This window comes from Delphinus delphis, chromosome 11 (genome assembly GCF_949987515.2).
Source record: "Delphinus delphis chromosome 11, mDelDel1.2, whole genome shotgun sequence".
In the NCBI taxonomy this organism is placed as follows: Eukaryota; Metazoa; Chordata; class Mammalia; order Artiodactyla; family Delphinidae; genus Delphinus; species Delphinus delphis.
In genome coordinates, this window is record NC_082693.1 from 24651680 (window position 1) to 24675430 (window position 23751).

At 36.5% G+C, this 23751-nt stretch overlaps 1 protein-coding gene across 2 annotated transcripts in view; it reads left to right on the forward strand.

Annotated features, from left to right (window-relative positions):
* Positions 1-20747, forward strand: part of FAR2 (fatty acyl-CoA reductase 2) — a 137647-nt gene extending 116900 nt beyond the window's left edge. For both annotated transcript variants that reach the window (XM_060024528.2, XM_060024526.2), the window contains 8 exons: positions 664-841; positions 2189-2233; positions 4207-4325; positions 5886-5953; positions 8593-8764; positions 13276-13405; positions 16071-16198; positions 17098-20747. In XM_060024528.2, the coding sequence (XP_059880511.1) occupies positions 664-841; positions 2189-2233; positions 4207-4325; positions 5886-5953; positions 8593-8764; positions 13276-13405; positions 16071-16198; positions 17098-17260 (1003 nt within the window). In that variant the 3' untranslated portion in view covers positions 17261-20747. The remainder of the gene's footprint in view (positions 1-663; positions 842-2188; positions 2234-4206; positions 4326-5885; positions 5954-8592; positions 8765-13275; positions 13406-16070; positions 16199-17097) is intronic.
* The last annotated feature ends 3004 nt before the right edge of the window (positions 20748-23751 follow it).

Genomic DNA, 23751 nt, shown 5'->3' on the forward strand with positions numbered 1-23751 from the left:
TTGGAAATCTCTGGAAATGATTACCAAGTTATTAGCATAGACTCTAAACAGACTTTCAAAATACAGTGCATAGATTTGCTAAAATGTTGTAAGTCTGCTAAGTGTAGTTGCTTTTCTTTTTTGAGGCATTGAGTAGAATTTTTAAAAAATCAAAGCTGAAGGTTTCAAGATGGGTGCCATAGGTTCTAACTGGACAACAGTGAATTAGTGGGGCTGCCACTGATGAGCCTCGGAGGACAGACTCTGAAGCCCATGACCAGGGCAGCCAGCCCGCTGCCAGGTGCCCGACTGGCCCTCGCAATGCATTCACTGAATGTACCTTCATAGGTACATTCCTGCTGAGAGAAAATAATTGAAGATAGAGACTGAGTCTATATGATCAAGTAGCAGACTGCATAGCTCTTGGATAAATCTATCGAGGCAGGAGGCCGTAGGATTCGACTAGTAATATTGGGCTGAGCAGTGGAGAGCAAAGAACTCATCCGTCATGCATCATTTGGACAGGTATACACTCAAGCCTTGGTGTCCTCTGACAGGTCCTAATTCCAGAACTCAAGCTAGGAGGGGGAAGTTTTGTTTGATTGTCGATGTCTCACAGTTTCGTTTTCGGTCTATTGTCTAACATATGTTGCTAGAATTCTTTTTTACTCTGACTACCTTCAGGTGGTTAGACGATGCTATTATTGATGAGATCACACCCAAGCTGATCGGGGATCGGCCCAATACGTACACCTACACCAAGGCCTTGGGAGAGATGGTGGTGCAGCAGGAGAGCGGCAAGCTCAATCTTGCCATCATACGGCCCTCCATCGTGGGAGCAACCTGGCAGGAGCCTTTCCCAGTAAGCCCACTCGCCTGGATTCCACACTTTGCTTCCAAATCAGCATCCTTCTAGCCCAATTACTCTTTGATGTCTTTTTTTTTTTCTTTTTAGCATGTATAGCTAAGTACAGCAAATCAAATGTGAGCCCATTATATTAGGACAGAAGTCCACATTCGGTTCAGGATTTATTCAGCATGGGGCTCCTCTGAGTGTGACACTGACTGTCCTAGAGTTGGGTGGCATCTTAAATTAGCTTCTCATTAACTCTCGTCTCAAAATTGCCATGGGAAATAGTTTTATTTCTTGGCTTCCCCACTATAGTTTAAATATAGCAGAATGTTCTTGATGGCCAAATTGGTAGTATTACAATTGCCAGGGTAAATAGGAATCACGAAGCTCAGAGAAAAGTCCTCAGTTTAGGAATAATAATTTTTATCTCTGTATACTGCTATATCTTTTAGAAAGTACTTTAAATTATACCATCTTTTTTGAAGCAATTCTATAAAGCTTTTGCACCAGATAAATCCAAGCTCCATTACTTACTGACATGCAGGCTTTTGAGCTGTCTCATCTGTAAAACTGGGCTAATCCCACCCACTGTGGAGGGTTGATCAAATGAGTCGATGTATGAGGTGTGCTTCGTGCAATGCCTGGTCCCTAGTAAAAAGCTCAACTAATATTAATCCCTTCAACTTCTCCTGTCTTCTCTCCCACTTTATGCACACATTTTTGACTTTCACAGATAAAGAAACAGACATAATGAGGTCAACTGACTTGCTTAGGGCTTAGGAGACAAACTCAAAGAGACATTTGTCTCTAACTGTTCCTAAATATAATCTTTCCTCTAACATCTGTAGGCAAGCTAATACAGATAGACAGATAGATAGCTGGATAGACAGATACATACATACATAGAACGAAAGATGCTATGACTCTTAAAATTGTAAAGAAATGGACATTTCCTACAAACTGTGCTTGAAATGTTCCCCTGAGGAGTTAAAATCAGGCCCAGGTGGGGAAAATGAATTGGTTAGCAGATTATGATATTTAAGAGGTGATCCAGTTTAGTTCATAAGATGTCATAAACAACTTGCAACCATCCATGATTCCTGCTATGAAATAAATGCTGGCAGAATTTTAATTCTTGCACAAACCAAGTGCAGAAAATATCCAGTGCTTTCTCATTGGTCTCTGTTTGAAATCTTAGAAATTAGATTTCTAATTGGATTAGAGAGTTCTATCGGCTGGGGTCTCAGTGCTCTTGTTTGAAGTTTATTAAGATTAGACTGCAGATGTTCCAAAGATATTAGGATTTTCTGACATGTGGAACCAATTAGAAATCTTTTTTTTTCTTTTTTTTTTTAGGGTTGGGTTGATAACGTAAATGGACCTACCGGGCTCATTGTTGCGGTATGTATAATGGTGTGGAAATAATTACTTGAAAAGTAGTGGAGGGATAGTAACAAAATGCTAAGTGTTGGCTTAGCTTCACTGACACAAAACCATAAGCATTACTTTACTAACCACAATTGATGCAACTTATTTCAATTTTGCTGATTGGAAAATAGAGGCAGAATGAAATTACTTTAATTATCTGTGGATATCATTATCAGGAAAACAGAAATACTGTGATATCATCAATTACTACTTAGGAGTTTTATTTTTGGAAACTTTTGAACATCTAGTACCATGCCTGTATTTCCCCTTAGTTAACACAAGATGGGGGTGTTTCCCCCTTTTCGCTCTATAATGGTAGCTTGAATTAGGGATGCAATAGAACTCATATCCCCAAAGATTTTTAAATTTATATGCGTGTGGATAGAAATTATATAAATTCATAAAATATATCAACATCCATTTCTTAATAGATACGAGAAAGAAAACTACCAATTGGAGCAAATTTTTCAAATATAAAAACTGATGACTATAGGAAACACTTTTCAACAATAATACTCTCACAGACCAGGAGAAACATCAATCATTCCTCTGGGTCAGCAGCACTTTGTGCATGTCTCCCTGCAGTGGAGACTGATCCAGTGAGCTGTGGTGCTTCCCAGTTCACACTGAAGCATTTTAGGGCCAGAACCACAACTCTACTCTTTAGAACAATGAACAGGACTTCAACTCTTTAAATGAGTTTAAATCTTATTGGGGATCTCATGTTTCAGACTATGACTTTGTTATTCTCAGAACTAGAGCCAACATGAACTACAATACAAATATAAGACAGTGAATTATAACTACTTGTCAAACACAATGACAATGAACTTCTTTCTGATTTCTTTCTTTTTCTGTTTCCTACCTGCCTTCAACTCTTGAGGCTTAGTTGGGGTGAACATTTGGTAACTTAGAACGTAACTATTTTAACATGATCCAAGAGTGAGTTTTATTACATTGTTTACAAAGCTGCATATTAATTCAAATTTTCTAAAATTTTCCAGACCGATTTCCTATGTCCAAAGGAAGGGAAATCAGTTACAAGAAAACAGAAATTAGGAACACAAGAAAGTGCTAACCACTGCAAATTGATGTTGGAAACATACAGGTGTAAATAATCACTTTATAAAGTCACTAAATGTGACTTTTAATTTATTAACTGACTTCTTTATTTATTGACACAACATTTATTAACATGAACAATTCCCAGTTCTTACATCTGTATAACATCAGTGATCTGTGAGGTAAACAAAGATACCAAACAAAAAGTAAATAATGGTGGGTTTTTCCCCAAGTGATAAAAAAAGTTTTGTCAAGTAGTAGAATTTTATTAATTTTTAAAAAATGTTTCTTAAACATTTAGTGTCTATTATTGCTTGTAAATTAGTAGACACTAGCAGAAAACAACATCATTTAAGAAATGGTAAGCTAAATTAATGGGGAATTTGGGAACCCTAATTCTTATTGTTTATTAATTAACCAAATACATTAAACCTCTCACAAGTTTGAGGAATTTCACTCTGAAAGGAACCTGAGGACCCCTAGCGGTTCTTGGCAATGGTGGCACTTAGGATGAACTCGGCTGGGAGATTGGACAGGCTGAGAGCAGTCAGCCTTGGCGCAGGAACCTAGTAAGCAGTGATCAGTGCTGGCCGTTATCACTAACAGCATTCGTATTACCTGTCTGATGTATACTTTAATCCCGGCTATTACTTAAGACCTGGTTCAATATTTTATGTCCTTGGGACTTCCCTGGTGGTCCAGTGGTTAAGAATCCACCTTTCAATGCAGGGGATGAGGGTTCGAGCCCTGGTCGGGAAACTAAGATACTACATGATGTGGGGCAACTAAGCCCGCACTCCAAAGCCCGCGTGCCGCGACTAAGACCTGATGCGGCCAAATAAATAAATTTTTAAAATATATTTTATGTCCTTTTTCCTGTGCAGGCTGGGAAGGGGTTTCTTCGGTCCATAAGAGCTACTCCGATGGCTGTGGCAGATTTAATTCCAGCAGATATAGTCGTCAATCTCACCTTGGCTGTAGGATGGTACACGGCAGTTCACAGGTGTGGATGCATAAGCTGGCTTTTAAAGAATTGATGAGAAGGAGGGTGACTGTGTTAGGCACCTTTTCAAAATACATGCATTTTGGGACTTCCCTGGTGGTGCAGTGGTTAAGAATCCACCTGCCAATTCAGGGGACACGGGTTCGAGCCCTGATGCGGGAAGATCCCACATGCCACGGAGCAACGAAGCCCATGTGCCACAACTACTGAGCCTGAGCTCTAGAGCTCGCGAGCCACAACTACTGAGCCCGCGAGCCACAATTACTGAAGCCTGCGCGCCTAGAGCCCGTGCTCCGCAGCAAGAGAAGCCACCGCAATGAGAAGCCCACGCACTGCAATGAAGAGTAGCTCCCGCTTGCTGCAACTAGAGAAAGCCCGCACGCAGCAACGAAGACCCAACGCAGCCAATAAATAAATTTATTTAAATTTATTTAAATAAATATAAATTTATTTGAATATTTATTTAAATATTTAAATAAATAAATTTATTTAAATGCATTTTATTGTGGAAGACCCCAGATGTGAGAGGGTGTCCATTTCAATCTTTCACAGTTCCAATTATGCCATCATATATGCATTAAGTTGTTTTATAAATACTGGTTAGTACTTGGTTGATCATAAAGTAATAAATTTTTCAAATCATTTAACCAGCTAATTCTTGATAACTGAAAAGCTTTTCTTTCTATTCAGTAATCTAAAATACAGCTTCCTTTCTTTTTTTTTTTTTTTTTTTTTGCGGTACGCGGGCCTCTCACTGCTGTGGCCTCTCCCGACGCGGAGCACAGGCTGCGGACGCGCAGGCTCAGCGGCCATGGCTCACGGGCCTAGCCGCTCCGCGGCATGTGGGATCTTCGCAGACCGGGGCACGAACCCGTGTCCCCTGCGTCGGCAGGTGGACTCCCAACCACTGCGCCACCAGGGAAGCCCTACAGCTTCCTTTCTTAAGGCAAAGGAGATAAAAGTGGATGAAATGAGAGCATATTTTTTTAAACTCCTCAGTTCCTAATAAATGCCAAAAGTTCAGATCACCGTGTGTGTAGCCGGGGAGGGGTGGGGGGGGGGTGGGAGGGATTTTCTAGTACAAGGAAAAAATAATAGGTTGTTTGTATATTTAGCTTTGTTATAAAAGGTAAACAAAGTTAATTTTTATTAATTATTGGAAGTTAGATATTTAGATGTTTCCAATCCAGCAGAGCTTCACTGGATTTAGGAAAAAACATGGCCCATATTTTTGCCCAATAAAGATGTCAAGAAGCTAGAAACATGATCTGCTTTCTCATCGTCATGCTACCTCCATTTGCTCCATAAATATGTCAACCTATTGGGATTTTTTCCTTGTACATATGTACACACACACACGCACACACACACACACTCTTGCACTTTTCCTAGTCTTCTATTTTGCTTATTAACCCAAAGAAGGAACAAAAGATGGAAGTGTTGCATAGGGTGCCTTAGTCATGGGAATTATTGAAAAAACCTTGTTTAAATGTTATTTTCCCTTATCTTTCTTTCATTAGTTCTCCATTTTGTTGTATTTATCTAAATTTTGTTTTCCAGACCTAAGTCAACATTGATCTACCACTGTACGTCTGGCAACCTCAATCCCTGTAATTGGGGCAAAATGGGTAAGTGCCTATAATGATGTACCTATATAACTATGAGAGTCTGCTCACTCATGTTTAGGGTCTGCTACAGGGAAAAAAAAAGACAAAGTGTGTCATGGAGCTTAGAGTCTAATGGGGGAAAAGACAAAACATAGGTAAAGAGATAAAAATAATTGCAAATTGTAAATGTGTAAGAGTTAATTAGGATGTACTGTGGTATACCAAAAAAAGGGGCCAGTGGGATAGCTGCAAGATTGTAAGCAATAAGGAGTCCATTGGCTATAGACATTTAAAAAATAAATAAAGCCAAGTAAAAGTCAGCAATTATAAGCAATGCCAGTGATAAAATACTCTTGCTGAGCCACTGCTCTCATGAACACAGTCCTCATACCCTGGCCACATCGCTGAGAATGTGACATAATCAATGGCCAAGTAGATTTAGAAAAGTCCAATAATGTTAACTCGTGTTATTGAGTCAGTGATACTCTTTATTAATTTATGCTGTCAGCCATAGTGTAACCTTGAATGTATCCTGTTGAATTGAATTAATTCTTCAACCTAACCAATCTTGTGCTCTCCTTTGTCAGTTTCAAAGTTGATTTTCTTGCAAATATTTGAAACTTTTAGATCATCTAATTGTTTAGCTACTGGATGTTGAAAAAAATCAAACGTGCTTAACTTGTTAGAATCTGATTTCCAATTCCGAGCACTCTGCTCTGCTATTCTAGTTGCAAAGTTATTACTTCAGTAAAAGTAAAATGAAATTATCTACTACCATCAAAGTTCTTTAGGTAATATATCCAGGTATTTAGCTAAATAATTCTGACAATATTTGAAAATAAAAATAAATCTCCTCTACCTCAGTAACAGAATTAAGATATCACTATAAAAAGAGGCATTAATAGAAGCAACCAAGATATTTAAACTTTTCTTTTTTAAAAAAACAGCTCTTTTTTTAAAAAATTTATTTATTTTGGCTGCGTTGGGTCTTCGTTGCTGTGCGCGGGCTTTCTCTAGTTGCGGCGAGCATGGGCTATTCTTCATTGCAGTGTGCAGGCTTCTCATTGGGTGGCTTCTTTTGTTGCAGAGCACAGGCTCTAGGCGCGCAGGCTTCAGTAGTTGTGGCACACAGTCTCAGTAGTTGTGGCGCACGGGCTTAGTTGCTCTGCGGCATGTGGGTTCTTCCCGGACCAGGGCTCGAACTCATGTCCCCTGCATTGGCAGGCAGATTCTTAGCCACTGAGCCACCAGGGAAGTCCCCAAGACACTTAAACTCTTAAATAAAAAGATGCTACATGTAAAATCCATTCCTGAGCTTCAAAATAGTCTTCTTCAGTGCTGAAAATGTTTGCTATCTATTTTGTGGAATAATAATATTTGAAAGTGATCTTAAAAATAATCTAGGGCTTCCCTGGTGGCGCAGTGATTGGGAGTCCGCCTGCCGATGCAGGGGACGCGGGTTCGTGCACCGGTCCGAGAGGATCCCACATGCCGCGGAGCGGCTGGGCCTGTGAGCCATGGCCGCTGAGCCTGCGCGTCCGGAGCCTGGGCTCCACAACGGGAGAGGCAACAACAGTGAGGCCCGCGTACCGCAAAAAAAAAAAAAAATAATAATAATCTAGTGTGCTCACTTTATTTGACACACAAGGCCAGAGAGAGTTAATGATTTATTCAGTTCATATGGGGAGCTGGAGCCTGATGTAGAAGTATTGATAGAAGACAGGTCTCTTGAACGTGTAATGACCACCCACTAGGGATTCCTAAAAGTTAATATGAATCCCTCTGGGGGGAAAAGACCCAGGAATCAGATAATATTTTCTGTATAGAGTATATATTTTTCATACAGATTTCTAGGTAGTATCTTTTATGGGACAGTAATCATATTACCATAATAACTGATAGCTTCAACATAACTGAGTAATGAACTTAGGCATATTCTTTGAAAATTCTACATAAAATCAAAATTGAATTCAAATGAATGAATACCTTTTGAAAAGACATATTGGATTTACAAATATACACTAAAAGCTTTAAACTAGGTTTTATATAAGTAATACTTTTTTTAAAAGATTATTATTTTAAAAAACTCTGGAGACAAGAGTAAAACAATTGAGTCTGACATATTCCAGAGCAGTAGGAATACCAAAGAAGTAAAAGACTGGTATTTAAAGTGAACCAACACAAAGGAGTCCTGCTTTTCTATTCTCTCTTTTACTTAAATCTTTATAAAAGTTTAAGTAAAATGTCTAGAAACTTTCCTGATTTTCCTGCAAGTAAATGATCCAACCAAGGAAATAACACCCCTAGGCTCTGTCTTGGGCTTTAGAATAGATTAGATAACCTTGAAATTGAATGATGGATTTAAGTTTTTCTGAACAATACTTCACTGTATTGACTAAAACTATTTTCCCAAGAAGTTGTTTTAGGGTAAAGATTTCAAGAGAAGGACCAAATTCTTAACCTATTCAAATGGTTTGATTTTGCAGGTGACCACTTGCCCGGCATAAAAATCTTAATATTATTCTCAGAAATTGATTCGTGACTCTACACAACAAATCCTTATTATTTATTGTTTTGACCCATTGCAAATGCCATCCACCACAGTGGGTTTATATGCTCCTAGACTTAGCACTTATTCTGGGTTTTTTTTTTTCCCCCAGGGATCCAAGTCTTGGCAACCTTTGAAAAAATCCCACTTGAGAGAGCTTTCAGGAGGCCAAAGGCTGACTTCACAACCAACAACGTCACAACCCAGTACTGGAATGCAGTCAGCCACCGGGCCCCTGCCATTATCTATGACTTCTACCTGCGGCTCACGGGAAGGAAGCCCAGGTGAGAAGCTGAGACAATAGCTTTAGGAGTATCTCTGCGTGGAAGTTTAGGGCCCCGAGTCCTTAGCCCTCCCGTCACCTGGGGATGAAAGGTGACAACTGAATCATATATACTTATGATTTTATATATATAAGGGGACAACCAAAGCAGTAGTAGTGAAAAGCCTACCTTAGAGATCCTTTATCATAATAAATGAAGTTGTATGTTAAGGAACTTGCTTGATGAATTCAGCAGGTAATCATTCACCTACAAAGAAAAACAACTGAGATTCTGTGTCTGGGAGTTTCTAAATTGTTAGATGATCTTAAAATGTACAATGGTAACAGCCTCACATACACACAAGGGATGGTGCATGATGACCTCATTTTCATTCTCACAACATCCCAAGGAGGATATTCGCATCATCCCAATTTTACAAATGAGGAAATGGAAGCTAAAGGAAGAATTTTAAGTAGTCTCAAAGGAAGTGACAGAGAAAAGATCTGGAGAAACCAGAACTGGATTTACTGCCACCTGGAGATGAGTGAAGAAAGTGGAGGGAACAAGGTCGAATGAAAGTATGTTGATGCTGAGGCAGCTCTGTCACCTTCCAGCTGTGTGACCTAGGACATGTCCGTTCATACCCCTGTCTCACTTGAATAATACTATATGTGTCATCATTATCATAACTACCAAAGGCAAATCCCTGCCATCAAGCCTCAGAAGCATGATGTTAGCTCCTTTTAAAGGAAGAAGTCTCTCTCAGCGTGTTTTATTTCCATCCTTATTAACAGAGCAAATGACTGAAACTTAGGCAATGTAGAGTTTATCCAAATTTTCAGAGACCTTACTTAGTGTTCATAACTCAATTGTCAGTTTCTTCCTGAGCAAGGTGAAAAAGGGGATACTGTGTCTGTGGGAAAATATTTGTATGAGGGGTTTATTAAATAAAGATGGGAGAAGAAGGAAAACCAAACATTCCTGGCAGAAACGCTAAAGCCTTTCAAATATATCAGAGTTAGAAGAAGACCTGGTTGAAGAGCAAAGTTCGGTAAGTACAAAAGGAAAACACAGGAGGAAGGAGCCCAATAAAAATATTTATGTATTCTGTTTGTAAGGCATTAAATTGTAATATTCATGGAAAATGGTTAGGTTTGTTATGTGATAGGAATCTTAAGAATAATCTTTATGGCAGAAAATGCTAGAATCTTTCTGGACCCTTTTCTTCCCCATGTGTGTTTGTGTGTAATCGTCTATGTATTTACAGCCATATATGGACATATATACAGTGTTGCTTTGAGGTAAGTGTATGTATAAATCTCTGTGTATGTATAAAGCAATCCTACATACTTTTAACTTTTTCACTTGAGTTCCATGAAAATCTAAGTCATTCTGCTAGTGCTTTTTCCCCTGCTATTACAAACAATGGGGCAACAAACATGCTTTTTTCTAGAATGTACCTCTAGATCTGGGGTGGAGGCTGAGGGGTGGGATTGCTAGATTGGAGAGTATATGGATTTTATGACTACCACCAGGTTGCCTTAAAGGAAGGCTCTGTCAATTTACACCCCCACAATAGCAAGTGAGAGTACAAGTCTGTTTCTTTCTCACTCTCATTAATACTTTGCAAAAATCAATATTTTGAATTGTCGAACTAATGACAAGGAATAGCATCTCTTGGTCACTTTGAGTTGCATCTTCCGGGATTGCTGGCGGGGCTGGGCCTTCATTTGTGTATTGGACTTTCGTGTTTTCTCTGGTATGAGTTGCTTGCTTCTATTTCTCGCCTATTTTTTTAATTTTTCTTTTTTTATTGAAGTATAGTTGATCTACAGTGTTCCAGGTATACAGCAAAGTGATTCAAATATACAGATATACATATATACACATGTACATATATATCTTCTTTTTCAGGTCCTTGTTGTTTATCTATTTTATATATAGTAGTGTATATCTGTTAATCCCAAATTTTAAATTTATTCCTCCCCACTTTTCCCCTTTGGTAACCATAAGTTTGTTTTTTTATGTCTGTGAGTTTATTTCTGTTCTGTATAAGTTCATTTGTATCATTTTTCTTTAGATTCCACATATAAGTTATATGACATTTGTCTTTGTCTGACTTCACTTAATATGATAATCTCTAGGTCCAACCATGTTGCTACAAATGGCACTATTTCATTCCTTTTTATGGCTGAGTAATACTCCTATTTTTCTATTGGGTTGTACTTATTAATTTATGGAAGCTCTGTGTGTGTGTGTGTGTGTAAATATATATTTCATGTATTTACTAAGTCAGTTTCTTATATTTTAGTTCTAATTATGAAGCTTTTTTAATACAAGGGAAGCTATATATAATGCAGGTCTTAAGAGCATGGAGTTTGGAGTCAGACTTACATATTTAAATCCTGGATTCACCAATTTATCCATATGAGCCCTAAATTACTTAACTTCTCTAACTTCTAACTTGTAAAAAGGGGATTGTAATCATACCTATTTCATAGGGTTTGACATAAGAGTGCATAGAATATAGTAGTCACTATTATTACCAAAGAAGTTTAAACATTTTATGAGATAAAATGAATCACTTTCCCTTTATAGCTTTTGCATTGTACGCATTGAGAAGATCTTTACTACATGAGAGTAATAAATATATCCTTTCTTTCTAAAAAAATACTATTATGCTGATATAGTCCTGTATATACAATGTTACACCATTGTATATATAATATACAATATTCTATATACAATGTATATATCTTATATATACTATATAATCATTGTGCAATGATTCTTTTTAAAAATTAAATCTATTGAAATCATATCAATTACATCAGGGTTGTAGAATGGATAAAGTTTGCCTTAGTCTGTTTGGGCTGCTATAACAGAATATCATAGACTAGGTGGCTTATAAACAGTAGAAATTTGGGAGTTCCCTGTTGGCCTAGTAGCTAGGATTCCAGGCTTTCAGTGCAATGGCCCAGGTTCAATCCCTGGTCAGGGAACTTAGATTCTGCAAAAAATAGAAATTTATTTCCTCACAGTACTGGAGACTAAGAAGTCTAAAATCAAGATGCTGGTAGATCTGGCATCTGCTGAGGGCCCACTTCCTGGTTCCTAGACAGCCATGTTCTCTGTGTCCTCACATGCTGGCAGGGCCAAGGAGCTTTCTGGGGCCCCTTTTATAAGGGCACTACCCATCTGCCAAAGACTCCTTCTCCAAATGCTATCACTATTAGGAGGAATAGGTTTCAACAGATGAATTGTGGGAGGATATAAATATTCAGTCTACAGCCAAGATATTAGATAACAATAGTAAATGGAACCCTATTATGATGCTTGTATTGATTCTACCTCCTTGCCTAAGAATTTCCCATGATACCATGAGAGAAGTACCTCATGAGTCATCAGGGATATGGGCAGTAGGATTTGACCAGAAATAAGACCAAATTCCCCAAATAGCATCATAAGTCTTTATGAGGTCAACTATAGTAATAACTATTACCAAGATTAGCCTAACTGATTAAGATAAAAATCGAATGTTCTATAGGCCAAAGGTGATCTGTAACCAGAAAATCTAGACTTGAGCATTAGACATGTGACCTTGAACCTATTAATCCATCTGTAAAATGAAGATAAACAGTATAGACCCTGACTAACTCACAGAAGCATACTGTGAGGATCAAATAAGAAAGAATACAAAAGTTTTTTTACAAATTGTTATAAAGTTGGGAAGTTCAAACAGCAGGTCCTGACCATGGGGTTAGAAGATGTGATCCATCTCAAGCAATGGGATACAGGGGGTGAGTTTACAGAGGCTTTTTGAAGTCCGTCAAAACTGAGTTGGAATTTTGGCTTTGACACATTATATTATCACAGCCACTTAATCTTTCATAAGTTTACTTTACATAAAAATGCAGATAAATACCAACCTAACAGGGATGTTATGGGAATTAGTGGAAATAATATTTTTAAAAAATATCAGCACTACGCCTGAGTAAATTATTAACAAATAAACTATTTTCCCCTTAAATCTCCATTACAGTTAATAACTGTTTTTGGTTCATCGGACGCTAATGCAGTCACCACTTCTGCCTAGAAGTTATATAATAAGACCTCGAATCAATTTAGTTTTTTTAAAAAAATCCAAGAACATACAATAAAAAAGAGAAATAAGTTTTCTTATTGTCTACCTCAGAATTCAAAGAACGAACAGTATGTCATCAGGGATGGATACCTGGCTAGGCTTTTAAAATATTTGCAACTCTTGAGAAAGAGATGGTAGAAAAGAGGGAAAGAAGTTTAGTGGTATTAAAATGCCTGATAGAACAAGCACCTTTAGATTCATCCCCTTCCCTTCATTCGACAGAGTGTTAACATGGAAGGGGGAAAAAATAAGAGTTTTAATGTGGAATTTGAAAACGTGGGAAGAAATAATTTTTTCAAACATGATTTGTCATATATCCCTATAGAGTAGCAGGGAAGCAGCCATCTGTGGTGCACTGATACTCGCTCCTATGTGATCTTTACCTCAGGATGACAAAACTCATGAATCGGCTTTTAAGAACCCTTTCCATGCTGGAGTATTTCATCAACCGGAGTTGGGAATGGAGCACATACAATACAGAAATGCTGATGTCCAAGCTGAGTCCTGAAGACCAAAGAGTGAGTACAGCACTGACAACCAACAGGAAAACCTTACCCATTCAGAATTTAGAATTATTTGACCTGGAGAGCTGATGAATAAAGGACGTTTTTGTTATACACACAGATTTTTTTCTTTTTTGGCTAAGAAAATCAGTGAATGCTATCAACACAGTTGCAGGAAGCAAGTTTAATGTAGGTAAGAGATCTAGGTTCTTAGCCTTTGGCTGGCTTCTCACTGCTGTTCTGCAGTCAGGTCTCATACACTTTGTTTCAATCTTTGTTCGACTTCCATAGCTGTTAACTTTTCAACAAATCCTCAGTACCTCTATCTTTCCCCCCTAACCTCCAAAACATATGACTTCAATGAAAAATAATAATTTTACTGGCCAGGAGCTCTCTCATCCACTGTTCTTGTCAAATCAAAATCGTTCTGCATCTCCAAAGCTACAGTTCCTTCCTTCTTATCTTTTTAGATAAGCTAACCCTTCCACCTCTGCATTCTAGCCCAGCTAAGACCACCCGCATCAGCATTGCCCTCTCTCTAGCATTGTCAGTCTTCCTCCCTATAATGATTTCTCTTTGACAATTCAGACGTTTATTTCTCAAGATAGACCTTCACATTAATTGCTTAGGATCAGTGCCATTTATTTCTATATATTAGCTTCTTAGCAGTCACAAATGTCCTGAAATTCACAAATATAGAAATCTTCTGTACTTTGTACATGTCCCTAGCTTCATTTTCTCAGTCATTTATTCCTTGAGCATATCCTTAGTTTTTAATTAAGCTTTAAAGATTTCACTCTCTTGACATTTTCCGCTAAAATTTTTTTAAAAGAAAGAAAAGATAAATTTCTTGATTTATCTTGTGCTTGCCAGCATGTAGAAGAAACCAAGTCATGCATATAGAAGAAACCAAGTCATGCTGAGAAGTAAATGTTAGATGGCTAGCTAGCCTCACCTGCTAGCTCGTACATACCAGCCTCATAGAGCATGATTCAAATCCAAGTCCTAAAATTACTTCCCACCATGGAAACTAAGGGTTACTTGCAGTCAGAAACGATGTTAAATATACCAGTTGAGATTTAGATGGATATTTTAACTGAAATCATTGCTGTGAACCTCTAAAATGGACATGAAATAGAGCTTTTTTTTTTTTTCCAGAAATGTTTACATGCCTGTATAGACAAAATTCTTCTAAGCACCTGTGTTTAAAATGCATGGATCAAACCAGCTTATTTTTTAAACCCCCTCAGGCTATTAGAAATTATTTTTAAAATTAGCATCAAATGTTAAATAGGCTTATCTTTATTGCATTTTCTCCATGGAATTTACCCATCTAAATAATTCAAAAGGTAATAAGCTTAGAGTTTCATTTTACAAATATTTTTACCTAAAATAACTAAAAATTTTGTGAAAAACAGAATCAAAACTGCAGTGGATTTAACATATGCTTTCCAATATCTTAGCAAAGGTAATAGTCCTGAATACTTGGATATAATTGCCAAACTCTGGTGTGGCTCAGAATTCAGTTTCATTTGCCACATGGAATGAGGATTCCAAACTAGGGTTTCACTGAAATCTAACTTAGAAATATGAAATAGCATAAAAATAAAAGCCTCTGTTTATATAGATGAATAAGTACCGTTTAGTGATACTGTGGAAAATAAACAAATCCAAACAAAGTGATACAGAATTACTTTTGGAAAGCAATTCAGCTTTTGGACAAGTCTGTGAAACTCTCTGGAACTCGTTAATTTCATCTGCCTTCTTTGTTAATACTCCAATTTATTTCACAAAGATTTGGGATAACTTGCAATAAATACATGTAATAAAAGAACAAAACAGAAATAAAACATCAAACCAGGAAAAATATGTACTAAAATATGAAATCAAGAGTAAGAATGGAAAAACAGAACATTCATATGCAGTCTACAAGATCCTACTAAGTCATTGCAATTAAGCAGGAAATTTGTCTTAAGATTTCTGGTGGCAAAGTGAAAAGAAAATATAGTTTCATGGCATTCTTTGTCTAAGAAAAGAAAATACACTAGTGTTCTAGGAGAAGCAAAGCTGTTCTTACCACTCTGAATGTTTCTGAAGGGCTTCGTTTTATGGCACACTAAGAAACATAACGGATAACATCTCAAAATCAAAGATAGAATATAAATTCTGCTAAGTTAGTCCTTAAAGCTTTGATTTAAGCCTTTGGTTTAAACTTAAGTCCAAAGTTTTCCTTAATCAGCATAATGAAGTAGTGATATTTCAGGAAAGGGTGCTAGGGCAAGGGAACAACACCAAAATTTAAGAATAATGAAAAGAAAAAGACATATATAATTTGTTTTGGTCCCTAACATATTTATTGTCTTTAAAAAAATAATTAATCCTTATTTACTTGAAATGAAATTAACCTTCACCAGACTAATACCAGTTCCTTTAAATTTCCAAGACTTCCTAAAGGTCAAATATTTGTGCTTGATCCATGTTTAAATATTCATATATAAATGGTAATCCATATTGTTACTGCCTTTAAAATAACAGCTCAAATCATCTCGTTTGGAGGGGTACAACCTAAATCTTCCAAACTGAATGTCCCTCATTTAGGTAAAAGAAACTTCATCAAATGAACAAAGTGATCGTCCAGCAGTGCAATTCTGACAATCCATAATCTCTTCTTGCCTTTCAGGTATTCAACTTCGATGTGCGCCAGTTGAATTGGTTGGAATACATTGAAAATTATGTTTTAGGAGTTAAGAAGTACTTATTGAAAGAGGATATGGCTGGGATCCCAGAAGCAAAGCAACACTTAAAAAGGTAAATATAATCGGTCAGTTAATATTTACTGAGCACTTACCATGTGTACCTGATTTTATACCAGACATGAAATATGAGTGGGGAAGGAGAGGAATTAATTTTTTTTTGAGCCTTTGTACTATATACCCTGTAATATACTGTTTCATTTAGACTTTACCACATCCCTGTGAGGCAGGTATTATTTCTGTTATCCCACTTTTATCAAAGAGCTATTTACGCTCAAAGAAGGTAAGTGGGCAAGTCGCACATGGTAAGTGCAGGAGCCAGATATGAACCCAAGTTTGTTTCTTCTACCAACATCCTGTCATAATGTGGTATAGAGAAAGAATACCCAACAGGCAGGAAACCTGATTGTGCTATTTAACATGGGCGAACCAGTTAACCACTCTTCAAGACCTTTGACTGCCTGAAATTTCTTTCAATAATTAATCCCTAAGGGACAAAGAATTATAGTAATCTGACATAATTCTGGTAGAAGCGAAGGGTTTTTAATGCAGAGATGATAAGTATGGGAAAAGTAATTGCAAACTGAGAGGAACGTTGCATAGCAAGAACTTTAGAACTTACCCTCTAGTGAACAAGAACCAGGGAAGGTTTTTGATATATAGTAATATGATCAAAGTATATTTAAGAAAGATTATGTTAGCCATGATTATAAGACAGGTTAAAGCAGGTATGAGAAAGGGAAACTAGTCAGGGGAATACTATAGAAATGATTACTCAGAAGGCATGTGGTGGAAATGAGAGATATCAAAATCAAAAGGCCATCAGGTAGTGCCACATACCTGAGCACTTAGTTATTTGCTGGTCATAGCCAGGAAAAGATACATTTATGCTTCAAATAACATAGTTGGGTATTTGGTACTGTTTTGACTTTGGTTATATATGTCTGTTTCCAGGCTCCGAAATATTCACTACCTCTTTAATACCGCCCTCTTCCTCATCGCCTGGCGCCTTCTCATTGCAAGATCTCAGGTGGCTCGGAATGTGTGGTTCTTCATCGTGAGCTTTTGTTACAAATTCCTCTCCTACTTTAGGGCGTCCAGCACACTCAAGGTCTGAGAACATTTGGCGATCTCCTTTTGTTTGGAACCTCTCAGATACCTCTAAAACAGCAACTGTGGTTCTCAAGATTAGGTAGTAACAAATATGTCCAAGTCATTACCTGTCAAATGTGCTGTCATGTATTCATCCTTATTTCTTAACTATACATTTTTATTTCAGTGAGAGAAGGAAAGTCATATCCTAGCCTATAATCATACATATGTTAGGAAAACATTGTTTCCTAACACTCTATTCTATGCTCTTGAATATAAAACACCAAAGTACACCCATCTTCCCATAGTTAGCTTTTTCCTCCTTGAGAGGACTAATTTCAACTCAATAAACATGGAAGAATACATGGTAGAAGCTGAGCTATGCTAAAGAAAGGCAGTTCTAACCTTTGAACCATTCTAGTGTACTTAGTATAAAGGTTTAAAATCAAGGCAAGTAGAGGAAGGATGGTCTCAACATCTTCACAAATGCTGTTAGAGAAATAATTCTCCACCGAGGTTTCTGCTTTCTTTTGTATTATACCATGGAGTCCTGGTTGAGGGCTGGGGGGAATTAGAAAAGTGGGTTCACATTTAACATTTTCCTTAACTATGCCCACTTCTGAAACCTAAAAAAAACCAAGAGGTGTAAATAATTATGTATAAAGTGAAAGCTCAAGCGTATTTTCATTGGGACTGTTTATTATGCTTTTAAGTAAAAATTAGTTCCCGTAATTTGAATTTGACCTCTATTATTTCTAAATCTTTTGAATCACCAGTTTTCCTGATAACCTCCTAAGGGTTTCCCTCTTCTTCACTGAAGTCTCCAAATCCTTTATATTTAAGTTTATATTGCTCAGGCCTCGATTAGAGATTAGAGTGACTAATGTTAGAGGAAGGTCCTAGGCTAGAATCATGTAAAAACCCATTCCCCTGATCTTTGCCATTGAGGAAAGCAAAATTTCAAATAAAATTTTAAATGCTAGTTTTAGCTTTTTCTGTAAGTGGGGAAGTTTACTCTTTCACCAGGATTTGCTAGTATCTTCATCACTCCAGTTGCAGAGTGTTACCTGTAGAATGTGCAGCAGAAGAGGACAGACTTCATTAAGTGACTCTAAGTTTAGAGAACAGGTGTTGTTTTGTTTAGAAATATTTTATGTATAATGCAAATGAGTAAAAAACGAATCTCAAGATCCTATATTAATATAACTGTTATTCCAACTTTCCTCATATTTGAGAGATGAGTGCACGTTGGATTGCAGCATCTCGTGTTAAAAACATGGATTATGATTCAAATACAGTACCTGGGGCCTAAGCAACTAAAAAGAATCACAACTACTTGAAAATTACATGAGCATAAGATGTTAACGACAGTTATATTTATGCTCACTTTCTGAGATAACTGGTTAATACTCAGAAAGGCACACTAGGTGGCCGAAGTATACTAGGGCCATGAGGATGACTTCTAGCCCAATATTACTTGAGATTTTTCTGAACCTCGTAAAGGGCATTTGGTGGGGATGCTTCTGGGCAGTGTCTTTCCCAATCTCATCTAAGTTCTGGGAACTACTTCCCAGGGCAGACAAGCCAGTTCTGAAACAAAGTACCTGGATATCTTCAGTTTGAGATGTCTGTATGACATGTTTGAGTTACATTGATTAAGATACAAACTGTAGATAATGATAAAAATGAAATCAAGATACAATTCAATGAAATTGGACAAAACATAATAGTTCTAAGAATTTACTATCTTTTGATTATTTTATGTTTCACCAATTCAATAAATTCCACTGATCAAGTATTCACATTTTGACTTGATTAAATGAAAATTTGAATTAAAAAATGGTTTCCTCTCTTCTAGTGTTTGACTACTGCAGTTGATCTCCCACCTCCTCCCTAGAAAAATGATATAATCTAAATAAACTACCAGTTGAATATAAATTAACACATACCCATAACGCTTCATTTTTTTCAGACACCATTAATAGGGTTACATTTACATGTTGAAGCATGTTCTACCCGTGACATTAGAGAAATGACATGAATAAAGTTCTCTTGTGATGATTAAGCAGCTTGTGATGATTAAGCAGTAAAAGTAGGTATCTGCATGAAAGAAAATCTCTAGTTATTTTACATCAAGACCAAGTGAAACTAATTTGAGCGCCTAATATATACACTCCAAGGAGAAAGAACCTTCTACTTTTGGGAAGAAGGGGACAGTGAGGACAAAGAAAAGCTTATGTTTAAAAAGAAGTTTTGGTAATCCCTATATTCTGCACCCATAAGATATATGCTACAGTAACAAACATAACAGAGTTGAAGACAGTCACCACCTGAGGCAATTAATACTAGAAAAAGTTGAGGCAGATGAGCACACAAATCAGAAAAACATTTCTCACATTTTATACTAACCTAACGTCATCTCCAGTTAACAGCTCACTTTAATAAACTGATTTAGAATCTCAAGGTAAATAGACTGATCTGAGAAGGGACTAATACCCAAATAGTGTGTTATCTCACAGTGAACATAACAAAGTACGTCAGCCTAAAGCTTCCAAAAACATCAATAATTTTTAAAGTTCATGTGAATCACATGCAAATTTCCACAGCTATTTTTCTCTGTAACTGCAAATCTAATAATTATATTCTAGGAACATAAGCAATTGCCTAGAGTAAAAAGTAATGACTGTCCCATGTGCCCACAGAGAGATATGGAAAAATGCTCACTGCCTAAATTACTTTTAAAAAATATTTTTAAAAATTACAAAATAGGGCTTCCTTGGTGGCGCAGTGGTTAAGAATCCACCTGCCAATGCAGGGGACATGCGTTCAAGCCCTGGTCCGGGAAGATCCCACATGCCACGAAGCAACTAAGCCCGTGTGCCACAACTACTGAGCCTGCACTCCAGAGCCCGCGAGCCACAACTACTGAAGCCCAGGCGCCTAGAACCCGTGCTCTGCAACGAGAAGCCACCGCAATGAGAAGCCCTCACACTGCAACGAAGAGTAGCCCCTGCTCACTGCAACTAGAGAAAGCCCGCGTGCAGCAACGAAGACCCAAGGCAGCCAAAAATAAATAAACTAAAATATATTTTTTAATTACAAAATAAAAATAGAAATTGCTGGTTTTAGGGATGTAACTGGCTTGAAAGACAGGAATGCCCTGTGAGGTGTAGATACAATTATGACAAAGGATATGTAACTGAAATTGAGTTTTAATAGCTAGAAACAGCTCTCTTAACACACAGGTGAACATTTTATGTGTGTCCCTACTTTATTTGAAATAGCAGTTCCAAGCTGGAACTGTGAATCGGTTGGGGAGATGTGGGGTTGGGGAACTTTCATCAATCCTAGAAAAATATCTTAAAGAAATTAAAGGTAAGTATAATACAAGAAATCACCAAATTGACTTGCATAGTTGCTTGGAAACAGAATTTACAAAATATTCATTACATAATTATATGCCGTGTTGCTGAAGGTCTGCTTTAGTATGTAGCTTTCATCAATGTACACCTTCCCCCCACACCTTCTCATTCTGAGTTTTACCTTAAAATCATTACACAAATAGCATAAATGAGTTACGATGTTTGGAAGAATTGTTCATCTAATTTCTTTTGATAAATATCCAGTACAACTTGGAGTTGCTGAAACAAAACTATTAAATGTTTTGCTGATTATAATCTGCTTACAGCTTTATAAACTTGAGTCAACTGCTCAATTTTCATCACTCGTCCATTCATAACACGAAAAATACAGAATGAATCCAATCTCATACAACAATTTAGCTCCATCTGAAGCAAAGGAAATGTAACTGAGTGATAAAGATTGCTGTAGTTTTCCTAGAAGGAAAAAGAAAAATACGAGGAACTGAGCCTTATTTGGGGGTACATGATCGTAAAGGGACAAAGAAGTTGTACAATTTATTTTATTTAGAGTCCAAATGTTCAGGATTGAGACACTAAATGAGTCTTTTATGGTTTTTTTCTCTTAAAACAACACAATAAAAAAACTACAAGAAAACCAAAAAATCCAAGGCAGTTTGTTTCCTACTCTTAAAATAATGATAAGTGATACTGTCACTAAAATATTTCAAAAGGGCTGGGGGGGAACTACAATAAAGAAATTACTTGGATATTACTCCAGACATCATACCATAAGGTAGTGAACAAATAGTGATCTATTTGGATAGTGCTGACAAAAAGTGACTCACTTTGAAGGTTTGCTACAGCTCCAAATAGAAAGGGAGGAACTTAAGTACTAGGTTAAAGGGCATGATGAGATTTTTAAAGATCCTAAGAGTCATGTTTAAGTAATTTTTGAACATTCAAAATTATGCATCTCGAACTGAAGTTTAAGATTCAAAATTTTAAATTTTGAAGCAAGGGGGTTGCATATAAATTTATTTTGTTACTTGAATTACTAACCTAAGACATAAAAAGACAATGCATAACATATGTCTACTTATACCATTAAAAACTTAGGAGATCTTAGTCATTCCTTTATGAATTCCAAAATTAGTTAGTATTAAAGACTGTAAACTTTGTCTGCATTAGTAAATTATTTATTATAAAAATTCAGTGCTTTATATCATCAAATGTATACGAGAAAAGTGTAGTATTAATCACCTAAGTTGAGAATTAGAAATAATTTTGTACTTCTCATATTGAGTTAAGCTTTTACCAGGAGGTAGTCTGAGGTGTACAAATACTGTAGCAGAGAATTATTCACCTAAACGTTTCATCTCCTTTTATAGGCCAATATATGCAAACAGTTTTAAAAAAAACACATTTCACATAATTTGAGATCTCAACTCTTAAAAATATTTAGGATGGAATATATATATAGATATTATGAATGCCCTAATAAAGAGGATTGAGTAATAAAGTTGGGTATCCTACTGGAGGCACCCCAGGCACACACCAAGGCTACATGATAGGCCAGTACAGTGTTCTCTGCAATGGAAAAGAAACACTTGGTGAGGTCAAAAACTCCTAATAAATCCTAACATGCAAGTATACTTCATCATTCATCATACAAAGGGCTGGTCAGAATCTTAATACTTTGATTGCCCCAAATCTGACCCTATTTGAGGAGTTTCAGGTGGAAACCTTTCTTAACTTTTAAAATGGAAATCAATGGCAAAGTAGGATTTTGCTTCAAAGAAATTCCTTTTATAGTCAGTTTTAATGGGACAGATTAATTCCATTAAAATTTTAATATGGTATTTGGAAAACACAGAAACAATTAAAAATCATATATAAGTACGAGAATAATTTTTAAAAGCCTTCTTAAAGATACTTAACTGTCATAATCCTAACTGAAAGAAAATAATTCTAAATCAATATTTTTCCTATTAAAAAAAAAACCCTGAAACTTAATTGAACTTTCTGACAAGCAGATTCACAGAACCGACATTCAGTCTAAAACAGCTAAAATTTTAATTCTAATTAAAATTCCTTTTCCTAGTCTACCTTCATTGGAAATAATATCTGAAGAAAAGAAATGAGAAATACGGAGACGACCATTCATTATTTGGAATCTTCTGAATTCAAAAACCTTTCAAAGCATGTTTGTTACCTATATTAATCAGTTAATTTAATGGCTCAGTGATAAACTGTATATCTTAAACAATGACACTTGTTATTATCTGCAAAATACCATTCCACATAAGCTTGAATGAAAAGTAGTTTTATCAGTATTTCTCCTTCTCTCCATTACATTATCTGCCCCAACTGTTTGACTTTTCTTTTACCTTTGAAAAGAATGCAATTTGAAAAACTCTAACTTGTGATGGCCTGTTCTCTAAAAACCACCATTTTAAATCTTGTCTTTTAGTCTTGGCCTTGTTACTTACCTGGAATTTTGTCTCCCCATTTCCCTAAATGACTTAAACCATGAAGACTGGTTGATGATTCCTCTACTATCATTAAGTATTACAAAAGGAAAAATGATATTGGCACACATATTCCAAATTTAGTTTTTAACAGCACCTGAGTGATATACCCCTCTCATTATTTTCAATCTTTTATAGTGTATAAATTTAAAATCAATCCTTAAATAGTAAGAAAGCTAGACCAACACAATCTAATACAAAATCAATCACATTCAGGACATTCTGAATGCAGATACTTCTTTCATAATACAGTTTTACAGTTTAACGGACATTGTTTAATATTATAATCTCTCAGATCTGACATTATCTTGTCTTACTTAAATATTTGCCTCATGCTTCTATTTTATTTAGTTACCCTGTTGCCCACTCACCACAACACACACAAAATATGCTACTTATCCTCTTAATCTTTTACAGACTGGTAATTTTCATCATTAGTAGTTGATCTTTTTATTACTCACCCCCTGTTCCCAAAGTATACCAATAATAAGGATCAGATTAGGAAACTTAGCATTTTTTTAAACATGTGCTTTCTTCTCCCTGTATAAGTGCCCACTATATAATTTGTGAATGATACCTCTGTTACATATTATAGCATCTATGTACCTGCCCCTGTAAGAATTCAC